The 12,749-nt window shown below is 37.4% G+C and overlaps 1 protein-coding gene across 1 annotated transcript; it reads left to right on the top strand.

Annotated features, from left to right (window-relative positions):
• Positions 1-1,546: 1,546 nt before the first annotated feature.
• Positions 1,547-3,510, top strand: LOC131520852 (uncharacterized). Its single transcript, XM_058745367.1, has 7 exons — positions 1,547-1,884; positions 2,020-2,138; positions 2,293-2,428; positions 2,540-2,605; positions 2,892-2,975; positions 3,105-3,242; positions 3,395-3,510. The coding sequence occupies exons 1-7, from the start codon at positions 1,695-1,697 to the stop codon at positions 3,508-3,510; spliced, it is 849 nt and encodes a 282-aa protein (XP_058601350.1). The 5' UTR covers positions 1,547-1,694.
• The last annotated feature ends 9,239 nt before the right edge of the window (positions 3,511-12,749 follow it).

Below are 12,749 nucleotides of genomic sequence, written 5' to 3'. Positions count from 1 at the left end.
ATTTATTATCAATGCTGTTCTTTTTTAGCTTTCTATTCATAAAAGAATCCTGAACAAAATGTCACAGGTTCCAAAAAATATTAAGCAGCAAAACTGGAGTAACAGCTGATAAAAATTCAGATTTGCATCACTGAATTAAATAAAATTATTTTAAAGTATATTATGTATAATAAATGTATATATGTATATAACCTCTGACACGGAGAAGAATGAAATCTCCTCACATGACCGCTACAGAACATCTGAACATAACGAAAAAAATGCACATTGACGGATCTTCTTCCGTCTGTTCTGCAAAATGTAAACAAATGTAGCCTTTATTTCTGAAAGCGTAAATATTGTGAAAATATCAATATTAATTGTTTCCAGGCAAGGCATTCCTCCTGGAACTAACGCGGGTTATCGGGTGTTTATTTCATACTCTCTGACAGCTTATTTAATGAATAAATTATACATTGTATTTAATGTGTAAGGTACATGTACAACAAACTGTAATGTCATAGTGGTATCGTGAACTGTAATCGAATCTATACCTGTGGAACCGTCAGCACACGCGGTGTTCATCTAATAAAGGTCTTCATAGCTAGCAAACCATAGCCTTTGCAGATTTGCTTTCAACTGACTGTTGATCCAGAGCCACGTCTTCAACGCTCTTCTACAACTCTGAGTGAGAGCCGCTTCAGACGACTCAGCGCGTGCTGCAGGGAACTGAACGAATCATTCAAACTGATTCGCGAACCGATTCACTGGTCTGCCAACTGGTTTGATCAAGCCTTCGAACAGAATTGACTCAAAAGAATGAATCATTCGCGAACGGGCATCGCTCATTGCCCAGGAAAAAAAGTAGATGGCGCGCTTGGAATAAATTGAAGGATTTTTAACTTGTACTGCATTAAGATAAAGTAACGAGAGGAGCGTCGCCCACAGTAACGAAGTAAAAGTACCGTTTTTTCACTAAAAATGTACTTGAGTAAGAGTAAAAGTACCCATTTTTAAATATACTCTAAAAGTATTAGTTACCCAAAAAATTACTCAAGTAAATGTAACGAAGTAAATGTAACTCGTTACTACCCACCTCTGTATATGAATAATTTAAATTGCATTCAATAAACAGAACAAACACACACACACACACACACACACACAAACATATACATACATATGATTATACATACACACACAGGCTACATACATACATATGCATACATATACTGTACATGCAGACAGACAGATAGATAGAGCCCACACACACCCCTATTCAGTTCAAGTTAAAAACTCTAATAATATAGTTGACTACTGACTTCTGACTATGACTTCTATTACTCTGGATGAAAATTTGCTGTAAGTATTTCACAAAAGTTGGTATTTTTCCATACACTACACCCATGTTTTCAAAATATGAGATGACACATTATCCCTCAAAATGCCTGGGGAAATGATATTTTATGCTGAATTTAACATACATGTCCTACTTTTCTCAATACCATGAACTGTATATAGTCCACTATATTATTAGCATTATGCAATGATTTTTGTGAGATTATGAAACAACACCCCAACATATTCTGCCAAAAAAATTGCAATAGTACCCTACTTTACGGTTGAGCAAACTGTACACTTGTGCATGCTTTAGTCCATGTTATTCCTTTTTTGATGAGGAATAAATACCCTTTTCTTTCTTTCTACATTTAAGGATGCCTTTTCATCTAATTGAATTTCAAGCAAGCGAGGAGATTGCTGTTGTGCCAATTGACTGGTATGATGACGGGATGGTGTACTGGCCCAACTTTAAGAGCACTGAACGTGTGAAAAGGGCAGCTGCTAACGAGGAGAAGCATGAGCCAAACTGGCCAAGATATGACGTAAAGGTCGTCAGAACTTGTGGTATGCCAATTCATAAAATTCTTGTTTAAAAATAATTTCATGGTTGCTTCTCTTTCTGCTTGGAATAACCTATTCATTCTATGTTCTGAAAATGCACATGAAATTGAGGAATGAAACTCGTGTTAATTTTTTTAGACAACTACAAAGACGCCGTTAGGCTTATGAATCAATATCAGACCGGCTGCAACACCTCTGAGCTACAGTCTGATGCAGAGCAGGAGGGTGAGCTGCCAGAGAAAAGAGTCAGGAAGCCAGTGTAAGTGTTCTATCTTGTTTTTGTTATGTTTCTACAGTAATATGAAGGTTATTTCCCGTAGCATTCAAAAATAGACCAGAGATGCTTGCACTATATGTATATTTGGCAATTTTGCGATTGCAATAACCATAATGATTATGGTTACTTAACAGCCATCGTTTTGGGGACTCGATGAGAGTGAAGAAGAGCCAGAAAATGGTGACTTTGCATCTCTGAGGTCGTCACGACCTTTCAATTTGCCTGGTGTATCAGCTGAAGCCTCAAGCTCAAGCCAATTGCACTGGCAGAGTAAGAAATAATCTCTTAACATCAAAATAACAAATCCTGATATTATTTTAGAGATATGGTTAACATTCTTAGTGCTAAAGATATTCCCTCTCCTTGTATCCATTCCTCCAGCTCCACCATCTCGCCGAGTGCCAGGCAGCAGAGTAACTACTCCTCAACCTGGAGAAAACTGTCTAGGTAAAGACTGATCTCGAAATAATATTGAATACAGTGGCCCCATCGATATTAACACAGCAAAGGTCACGGTTTCAAATCAATAGATTGCATCTGCATTACCATCTCAGATTTTCAATGTCAATCCATTCATGGGGTTGAAATAGGTAGTGTACCAAAATGTTGAAACATACAAATTAATGTTCAGCATGACCAGAGATTTTTTTGTTTGCCATTGTTTGGCCCTGTAGCTCGCAGCCTACCATGGTAAACAGATCACAACCATTTAATACCAATTTCTCTCCCTTAGCACCTGACCATGGGGCAGGACAGCAACACCCTTCACCACCTCAACTACCTGCACCTGCATTTAACATGCAGAGAGTTACTCAAGGTAGGGACTGATTTCTGAAATATTAGTGAATAGAAAGGCCCCATGTGTATTATCAGTCATGGTTAACAGATGACTACCATTTAATAAAATTTCACCCTCTTGCACACCGCCCACCTCACTATGGGCCAGGAACGGCAGGCCCTCCACAACTCCCTCCACCCCCCGCACCAGCCCTCAACATGCGGCGAACAGAGGAGCCCTGTTCAAGCCTGACCTACAGACCAACATGGCGAGGGGGAAGAATGACCGATACCATTCCCTGCTCTGGTGAGCAATAACTGACAAATACTGGAGGGTCATTCTGTGCCACAACAAAACTGTCAATAACTAATGTCAGTATTATGAGTAATGAGGATAAACACTGTAACGTGATATATTTTATACACTACATTTTAGCTATATTTCATGTTTGTCAACAGCGGCTGAGGTCCACATCCTTAGCCTGCTGGAAACCATTAAACAGCAACAAGACCAGCTTGTGGCAAGGGTGAACTACCTCAGCAGCAGGCTGAACAGCACCCGGGCCAGATGTTGAGATGCCCGACAATATCCATTTCCCCCTGGAACATTTGGAGGCAGTGGAGGCATTTGAAATGTTTTTAAAGGAACCGTCAAATGGCCCAGCTCGACAGAGAGTGGTGAGTTTCCTTACTTAATATGAATGGTGCCATTAGGTTTATTGATTGTCCATGATTATTGCAAATATTCTATTGAAGCAGCCCTGAACAGGCCTGTTCTGAAATGCCTTTTCCCAGTGGCAAGATTCTGTCAGTGAGCAACAATATCCCTGGTTTGACAGGTCCATGAGGGTGTGAGCCAAGTACATGTTTAGAAAAAATAATAATCCAAGAGAACAGGATTTTTTTTTCTTCACAGAAAAAGAAGAAACAGAAGTTTTCTATCTTTTTCTACATTTCTGGACGCTTTCAACAGGAACAAAAAAATTTTGAATGCACCTTTAAATGCAACTTAAGCTTAGAAATGTTTACCTTGCTGTCTATTTAAAAAAAGATGTCTTTGTCTTTTAGATTTCTTCTTTAGCCACCATTGGAGGCCAGGATGTGAAGAGGGTGACCTGGAACATCCTGGGCAGGCTCTTCACAGATGAGGTGTCTCCTCAGATAAACTGGAAGGGTGTTAATAACAAAAAGCCCTTCAGTAGGATGGCAACGAAGACCTTGCTTTTCAGTAAGTGTATATAATTCAAAGTAATATTAAATACGTTCAAAGTCAATAGTTTGTGGAGGGCGTCAATGTTCGTCTTCTGGATCATTGCCAAGTCAGCAGTCTTCTCCATTATTGTGGTTTCAAAGAACAAGAGATACCCAGAATTTATACTGTAGGGATGGTCATTTATTCAAACTCAAATGTAAATATTCTAATATTTTGAGATACTGATTTTGACTTTCATGAGCTGTAAGCTCTAATCATCAAAATTAAAACAAAAAACTTTTGAAATGTTTTACTTTACATGCAATTAATCTAAAATATATGAAAGTTTCACTTTTGAAATAACTTACAAGAAAAATGAACTACTTCACGACATTCTAATTTATTGAGATGCACCTGTATTTAGTAGGAAAATACACTCAAAAAAATGATTCGGTCTAAATTTACATTTTATGTAATTCAATTGCATAACAATTTTCCATCCATTTAGATTACATAGTTTTAACAAACAAATCAATAAACTTAATGTGATTCATATGCATCAGTCATACGTGAATGAAACAGGTAAGATTCATGTAATAATTCACAGTAAAGTCCCCACACTGCTCAGTGTTCATGTGTTTCCACACTATAGAGGGTTCAAGTAGCAACTTCGGCACAATCTTAGGTGAAACAGTGGCGTACCTGCACTTGTGCGTAAGAGCGCAACTATGGTCGAAGTTTGGGGATTGGAATCACAGTGGATTGTCATGTCAAGAGAAACGCACCCCAGGTGTGGGTAACAGGCCCATCATGTTATCAAAGTAAACGCACAAAAACGTATTGGCTGCCTGGTGGTTGCGATAGCTTCGCTCGTGTACATTTGTCTTAATAAATGAATAATAATAATAATACACACTGATGGAATGCAGTTTTGTGTGGGTTGTAAATTACCATGCGAGTTGTATTTTAATTTAGTGTTGGTTTTGGAATGGTTAACCTAACACTAAGGTCTCTGCTGCAACATGTAGCTTGAGAATGTTAAGTCGCTTTGGATAAAAGCATCTGCTAAATGACTTAATGTAATGTTAACCAGGGCTGTGGTGGAGACTAAAGGCAAGTAAATGGAGTTTACTAGGGCTGTGACGTCGTCATGACAACCGCATCACCGCGATGGTCGGTTGTCACCGCTGTTGTCTATTGCCACCGGCGGTAGTGCACGTGACGTCACACACTCTATAACAAGCATAATACAAAGTTTTCTATACAAGTGTAATAATATACAGTTGCAGATTGTTTTATTTAGACTATAAATCTATGCTAATTCACTAATTACCTCAAACGCCATGCACTGCATTTCCTTTAGATTGGCAGGTTTGAGCGCAGGAATATACAGTTTATTCTGCATTTAGCAAATTTATTTCGTGATGAGTGATGGACCTTTTTGGGAGATCTGGAATCATTTCCATTCATGTCACCCATCTGCGTTTGTACAAGCGTCTTCAAGTTCACTTAATCGCAAACGCCCACAACACTTAATACACAACACCGCGTAAAAATCTGCCACCGTCACAGCCCTAGAGTTTACCCACCGCTCAATGTCAGAAATAGTTTATCCACCTGTTAAGAGTTTATGTAATGTTAAGAGTTTACCTCCAAATAGATGTAGGACCCTGACAAACTTAAAACATTACAAAACCACACTGATTTATCCACATACAATATGTGCTCTGATCAAGGAACCATTTAATACCACTGATGTTGTTTGAACATTTTGGATGTCTTTTTTAAACAGCCAATAGCGAAAGGCGCAGCACAGCTTACCCTGATCACGAATTCATAGTTTACCCACCTCTTATTTTAACCACCACAACCCTGTTTATAACTTTGTAAGTCATGTTTCTTTTTTAATTTAATCTCCTTAATGCCTATCTCATATACTGTATTGTGTAAGGATACTTGGCTTTGGATGCTACATACCATAAACATATCTGTCTGTTTGATTACAGGTGCTGTGAGGAAAAACACGGTGACACGGTCAGCCACGGACGCGGAGGTCACCAAGCACGCAATCAGGTGGTTCAACCTGGCGGGGGATCGGGCAACGAGGAGACGTGTCCCGCTTCCATCCACACAAACGGAGTAATAGGAGAAATAAGCAATAAACAACCTTTTTATTGAACTTCTTGTCGTTCACCAGTTATTCATTTTCTGATATTTTAGCTGTGCATAGCGCAGCATTTCATTGAAGTTGTAGCCTAATAGATCAAATATTTTATGTTTGCACTGACCTAGGCCTATAAAGCACTAAATTAGGTTTTGACCACAAAATGAATGTAGAGTAGCCTCGCCAACGGAGGCTACTTAAAAACAGAATAGGCTATAACCTATAACTTTCCATAAATTTAAACATCAATTTTATATTTCTATTGAGTAGTGATTACTTTTGTACAGTAAACTGATGTCTTGACTTGAGTTAAAACCGTTAAAACATTGAGATACAATTTTATACCTTTCTTTTAGTTATTTGAAATTTAACACGATAAACTTTACCCAGATAGCAAATAGTAATTGAAACGATGTTAAATCAACATCCCGCTGTCAACGATAAAATCATTGAATCAACGTCGAACTCTGATGTTGATTCTCCATCATGTTGCACCCTCTATTATCATTGAAACAACGTTTAAATCATACCTAGAGATCAACAGAATTTCAATGGTATTTCGATTACAATGGATATTGAAACAATGTTGAAATCCCAGCATATCAACAAAACTTCAATGGTGTTTTAGTATACCACAGGTTTAATCTGAAGGTCTGTAATTTTAATATAATATTAAAAACATTATTATTAGGCTATAATCCTGCTTTATCGACAGCCAGGATGGGCTAGCAAAATATAGAAAATAGAAACTATACCTTTAGGCTATAACCTAGACTAGCACAAATGACACCCCACGCATTCTTTAAAAATTAAACAATCATTTTATTGTATTATTTCATTTTTTTTCTTTTAAAGTGCTAACTCCTGCTGCGTCTGTCTTCCAGCTCCTCCCGCCGGTCTGGGGCGTAGCGCAGCCACTTCAGATGAGGCTTATTATACTAAAGACTTGCTTACTTGAAAAACGATGTGGATTAATGATCTGAAAAAAAGGACAAAAAGTAAATCACAGTGTCAGTAAACAGCAATTTAATCCAGAATCATCCACTGCCCTGATTATTTCCCCACAAAGCAGATGATAACATGTTCTTTTAAACTGGGCTTGCAAAGGTTTTTCTAAAGACTGAACAATTTTTATTCATGAATAATGGACTCCGTTCACTATATTTAAGTACAAGATACCTATATCACGTCACATCACGTAATTTTCTGTCACATGTGCAATAATGTCTGAAAAATCGTGATATCGCATAAGCACTAGTATAAGATGACTGTTATCATTTCTGAAAACAAACACAATGGAGTTACAAAACTGTATCGCACATCGCAGCCCTGCTCGAGGATTATTCATATTTTGGATTTGTAGGCTATTACGAGATGGTCTAATCGGCATTTCCAGTTAACGTTACAACTCGAGACAGTTCTGCATTGAATAAAGTAAAGGTAAACCATGTCTTTTGTGTAATTCTGGCCCGCCGCGGTCACTGCTGTGGGTAGAGCACTATGCTAGCGTTGGTTCCGCCGGTGTTCTCCGGCAGTCAGAAGAAATAGCGGTGCTGTGTTAATAGATTTCACGACACTACCAATGGGTACAGACATGTATTTTGAGCTAGCTGTCACAAAAATAGACTGGACCAATGAGGTTTTGCTAACTTTATAACCTAGAAGAGATCAAGTACTTTTGGCAGATTTTGACACATTGGTAAAACAAAAATCTATTTCAGTGACTGCAGCACTGCGTCGGTTACTACATTAACCATCATGTTAACGATCAACCTAACAGTATTTGATTTGGTACAATTCATTCATATCGAACATTAAGCAAGCTTACCTGCACGCTTGTGCCAAGGTCCAGAAATGAGCTGTGTCCGGTGCAGTAGGTTGGTGTTGATCTCCCGGTCAACCAAAAATCGATGGATTTTCAATCATATTTCCCAGTCAACTATATATCGATGCGTTTTCAATCATATCTCCCGGTCAACTATATGCCGATGACTCTTCAACAACAGCGTCGTTTCCCGGTCAACTATAAATCAATGACTTTTCAACACATTCAGCGATCGCCCGGTAAACCAAATATCAATGCTTAATCAATCATAAAGATAACTATAGATCAATGTTGTTCCAATATTGTTGCCATCAACATTAATAACATCAGGTTTTCATCGATATGGTAATGGTGATTCAACATTTATTTTGCATTGAAATTTCAACATCAACCATAATGATGATTCAGATGGAAAAACAATGTTTATTCAATGTTGGCTTGCTGTCTGGGTACATTATTCACTTTCAAATTCTTTAAACTTTAACCGTAGTAAAGTTAATTCGTTTGTTTGACTGCCTGCCATTCGCGCTAGTCGATGATGCTAATGCTAGCCATACTGTAAACTTGAATATAAACCGCTGTATGAAGTTTAATTAGACCGAGGCTGCCGAAATCATATTCAGTGTCTGGGATTAATAATTTCCGCCTTTCCCCCTCAAGTGACAGGCCTGTAAATTGTGTCATCTGCTCCTTAATGGTGTTAATGGTGTTTTTTACATGCATGCTTTTTATGCTAGTTTAATTCTCAAATAGATCTGATACTTTAGTTTCAACAAATCTTTAATAAACAAATGGTTCACTTTTTTTAGGTCCTGACTGCCACCAGTCGAGTCAATGATTCAGTGAGTTGCTTATAAGGAAAGATGCTCATTTGTTACAACATAGTATTATAAATGTTTTATTCATTGCTGTAAATCTAAGTTGTTGTTTTTCTTTAATCATCAGGTGGAGAGACAGTCTGGGCAGCAGCAACAAGACGACTATTACGAGTAGAGATGGGTTTCAAGATCCAGGTGCAAGGTGCAATAAGATGCAAGGATCCAGGATCAAGAGATCATTCATCATGAAGACTGTTCCATAAGAAGCAGCAAATCCTGGGTGAAAAACTAAACCTGGTTGTTTGAGCATCACTCAGGCAAGACAAAATACATTTAAATTGATTTCAGTAGGTTATATGTTTCAGATCATCCTGACCATTCTGTTGTCCTGGATTTGAAGACATGCTGGAACTGCATTTCTCGTGGCTGAAAGATTTGTGCAGCGGTATCCAGACATATAAGCACCCTTCCTGGACCCACACGACTAAAGGCTCTGGAGGAGAGACAGGTAATCCACAGGGTTGGATTTAGGGATTCAACGAAACCAATTTTTCAGAACTGATCCGATACCGAAAATTCTGAGTATCTGCCAATTTCGATCCGATACCAGTGCAGTTAAAAAATTAAAAAATCAATGTAGAATTTCTATACTTCTGTGTGTTGACCTGATCATTCGCTCATTTGTGTGTTAAACACATTCTGCTAAATAGACAACTTCATTTTAATGAAAAATAACAAATGTATAAAAATATATACCGTATTGACCCGAATATAAGACAACCCTGATTATAAGACGACCCCCCTTTTTCCAGATGTACCTTTTGGAAAAGGCTTGTTTTTTTTCCTCTTTTTCTCTCTCTCTCTCTGTAAAACATTTTTTCTTAAATTATTTTCATATTGCATATTTTTCCTATTTTAATTTTTGTTTTGAAAGTATGGTAAATATTGGTAAAATGTACCAACGGTAAAAAGCACAGCATATGTTTGGAATGATTTTGGATTTCGATGTTCTGATGTACTTCAAAGGCAAGTACTTTGTAATGCCTGTTTCACACATCCTCTGTTTTAGGGCTGGGTATTGATTCAGATGTCCCGATTCGATTCGATTTCGATTCGCAAACTCTCGATTTGATTGGATTCTCGATTTTTTTTGATTACATTCAGTGAATATAGTTTTAAGACAAAAGCTATTGATATTTCAAAAAAATGAACAGTAAATGCAGTTTACAAATATTGAATTAATAAGAAATTAAGACCCACAGGCCTGTATTTTAAACCTATTCTTTTTTTGTATAGGGTCCTTTCTTAAACAATAATAGGGCCCTATAAAATGTTCTTAATTTTTCTGGTAATCAGATGAAGGCATAAAACATTACACTTCCTTTTATGTAAAGCACTTTGAATTACCACTGTGTATGAAATGTGCTATATAAATAAACTTGCCTTGCCTTGCCATTAATTTAATTTATCCTAATCAAATGAAAATTAAACCCTTTTATTTTTTGGCAAACAAAGTGCTGCATAACAGAGGTTTACTGTTAAAATTAAAAAGAAAACAAATGGGATTATTCCTTTAAAAATAAAGATTAATTAATATTTATTAGTAGTAGAAGCATTGAGTCTTAAGACTGCTCTTAATGTTAAATTAAACTTTTATTTTGACAGGTTGCCGTGAGGAATTTGCAGCTGCTGTGTATCATGTGATATGACTGTAGTTTTCTCAAATTAAACTATAAAATGTTAATGAAATGACTCTGAGCAGCAGTGTGTTAATGTCATCATATAGTGAGACGGCAGAAGATGAAAACACCGCGAGCGTTGTCCGCGCTTATTAAGTGTGTAGTAAACAAAAGAGTGCGTCGCGCCATCCGCCATTCATTCATTCATTCATTGCGGAAATCATGGCGCCTTATGCGTGATATCAAATGTTTCCACAGATTTATAGTATTATTATAGCATTTCACCTGAGCATTATGAATCACGCGTATGACTTTGTTCTTGGTTCTTGTCAACAGGATCTCCGCCATGATAAGCACTGAATGAATGACAGTCTTTCTGTTGTAACATCGCGCATCGGTAAATAAGGGTGACGACATCTAGTGGAGAAGACTAATGATTAGAATCACATTAATCAGATCTTGTTTTAAATGTGTGCTGAAATAAATTCGGGAAAAGATCGATTCGCGGCCTTTGAGAATCGATATCGAATCGACTTCATTAAAAAAAACGATTTATCGAAAAATCGATTTATTTGCCCAGCCCTACTCTGTTTGCAGCGCGTATGTGGGATGGGAGATGCCCAAGGAACTCCATACGCTTTGAGAGCAGAACGTAATTGAAGAAAGACAAAATATGCGGATGCTGGTAGACAAAATTTGGTTCTTAATGTCTGAAATGAACATAAGCCCTGGTTATCATATATATCACCGCATGTGTTTACACCCAAAGAGGACCAAGAGGGTTGGACAAATGGACGATTTCCGCATACAAAATTAAAATTGTGCCATAAAGGTGTACTGTTACAAAATTTGAAGGTTCCTCCTATCCGACGTTCCACCGTTTTCCAGATTTTAATAGAGTTGGCCACAACCGGACCAAATTTATAATTATCCCCTTTTTTTCCTGTGCCAGTAAATAACATATCTTGGAGTCTATTTGGTTTAACCTTGTCAGCTTCAATCACTCTCCAAGAAACTGTAGATTGAGGATCAACCCAATTATGAAGAGCCTTAAGCTGGAACGACCAATAATACAGTTCAAAATTTGGTACAGCCAGTCCTCCTGCGCTATTAGGATGTTGTAATGTGGTAAGCTTAATTCTGGGGCATTTATCATTCCAGATAAATTTAGAAATTATGGAGTTGATCTCCTTAAAGTAACCTGGAGGGGGAGAAAGTGGTAGCATAGAGAAAAAAAAATTAAATCGAGGTAACAAATTCATCTTAACAGTGGAGATTCTTCCTTGAAGAGATACTTTAAGATTCTTCCATCTTTGAATGTCATTTTGACCTTAACTAAAATATTATTAAAATTGTCTCTGGCAATCTTATGAATGTTTTTATGTATGGTAATGCCCAAATAGATGAAAGATTCCTTAATAGGGATAAATGAGGAATAGAAGAATTAACTTTAACATTGTTAATTGGCATTAAAGCAGATTTGCTCCAATTTATTTTATATCCTGATAAGCTACTAAAATTATCAAATTCCTTAATTATACTAGAGACTGAAACATCAAAGTGGTCTAAATATAGAATAATATCATCAGCGTATAATGAAATACTATGGTTATGATCATGAATCTTAATCGATACTTCAGATTTCCTGATGGCTTGTGCTAAGGGTTCAAGAGATAGACAAAACAATAAGGGGGAAAGCGGACATCCCTGCCTCGTTCCTCGCTGCAAAGGGAATGGGGGGGAAATAATATTACCAGTTATGACTGATGCTGCAGGTGAGTGGTATAATGTCTTAATCATAGAAATGAAGTGTTCACGAGCGAAACATTGCAGAACTGCCCACATATAATTCCACTCTAGCCTGTCAAAGGCTTTTTCTGCATCAAGTGAAAAGACCGCACAAGGGGTCGGGTGGGAGTCTGCAAAGTCAAGAATATGAAGGAGTCGACGCATATTGTCAGATGCATTGCGCCCCTTGATGAAACCAGTTTGGTCCTCCTTGATCAAACTATGAATTACCTTCTCCATACGAAAAGCAAAAACTTTAGCATAGATTTTAAGATCACATGGGATAAGCGAAATCGGTCTGTAGCTGGAACAATCTAATGGGTCTTTCCCTTTTTTAAGAAGTAATGA

This window comes from Onychostoma macrolepis, chromosome 15 (assembly GCF_012432095.1).
Source record: "Onychostoma macrolepis isolate SWU-2019 chromosome 15, ASM1243209v1, whole genome shotgun sequence".
In the NCBI taxonomy this organism is placed as follows: domain Eukaryota; kingdom Metazoa; phylum Chordata; class Actinopteri; order Cypriniformes; family Cyprinidae; genus Onychostoma; species Onychostoma macrolepis.
Note: the sequence above shows the minus strand (reverse complement) of the source record. Positions and strands in the feature narration are given on the sequence as shown.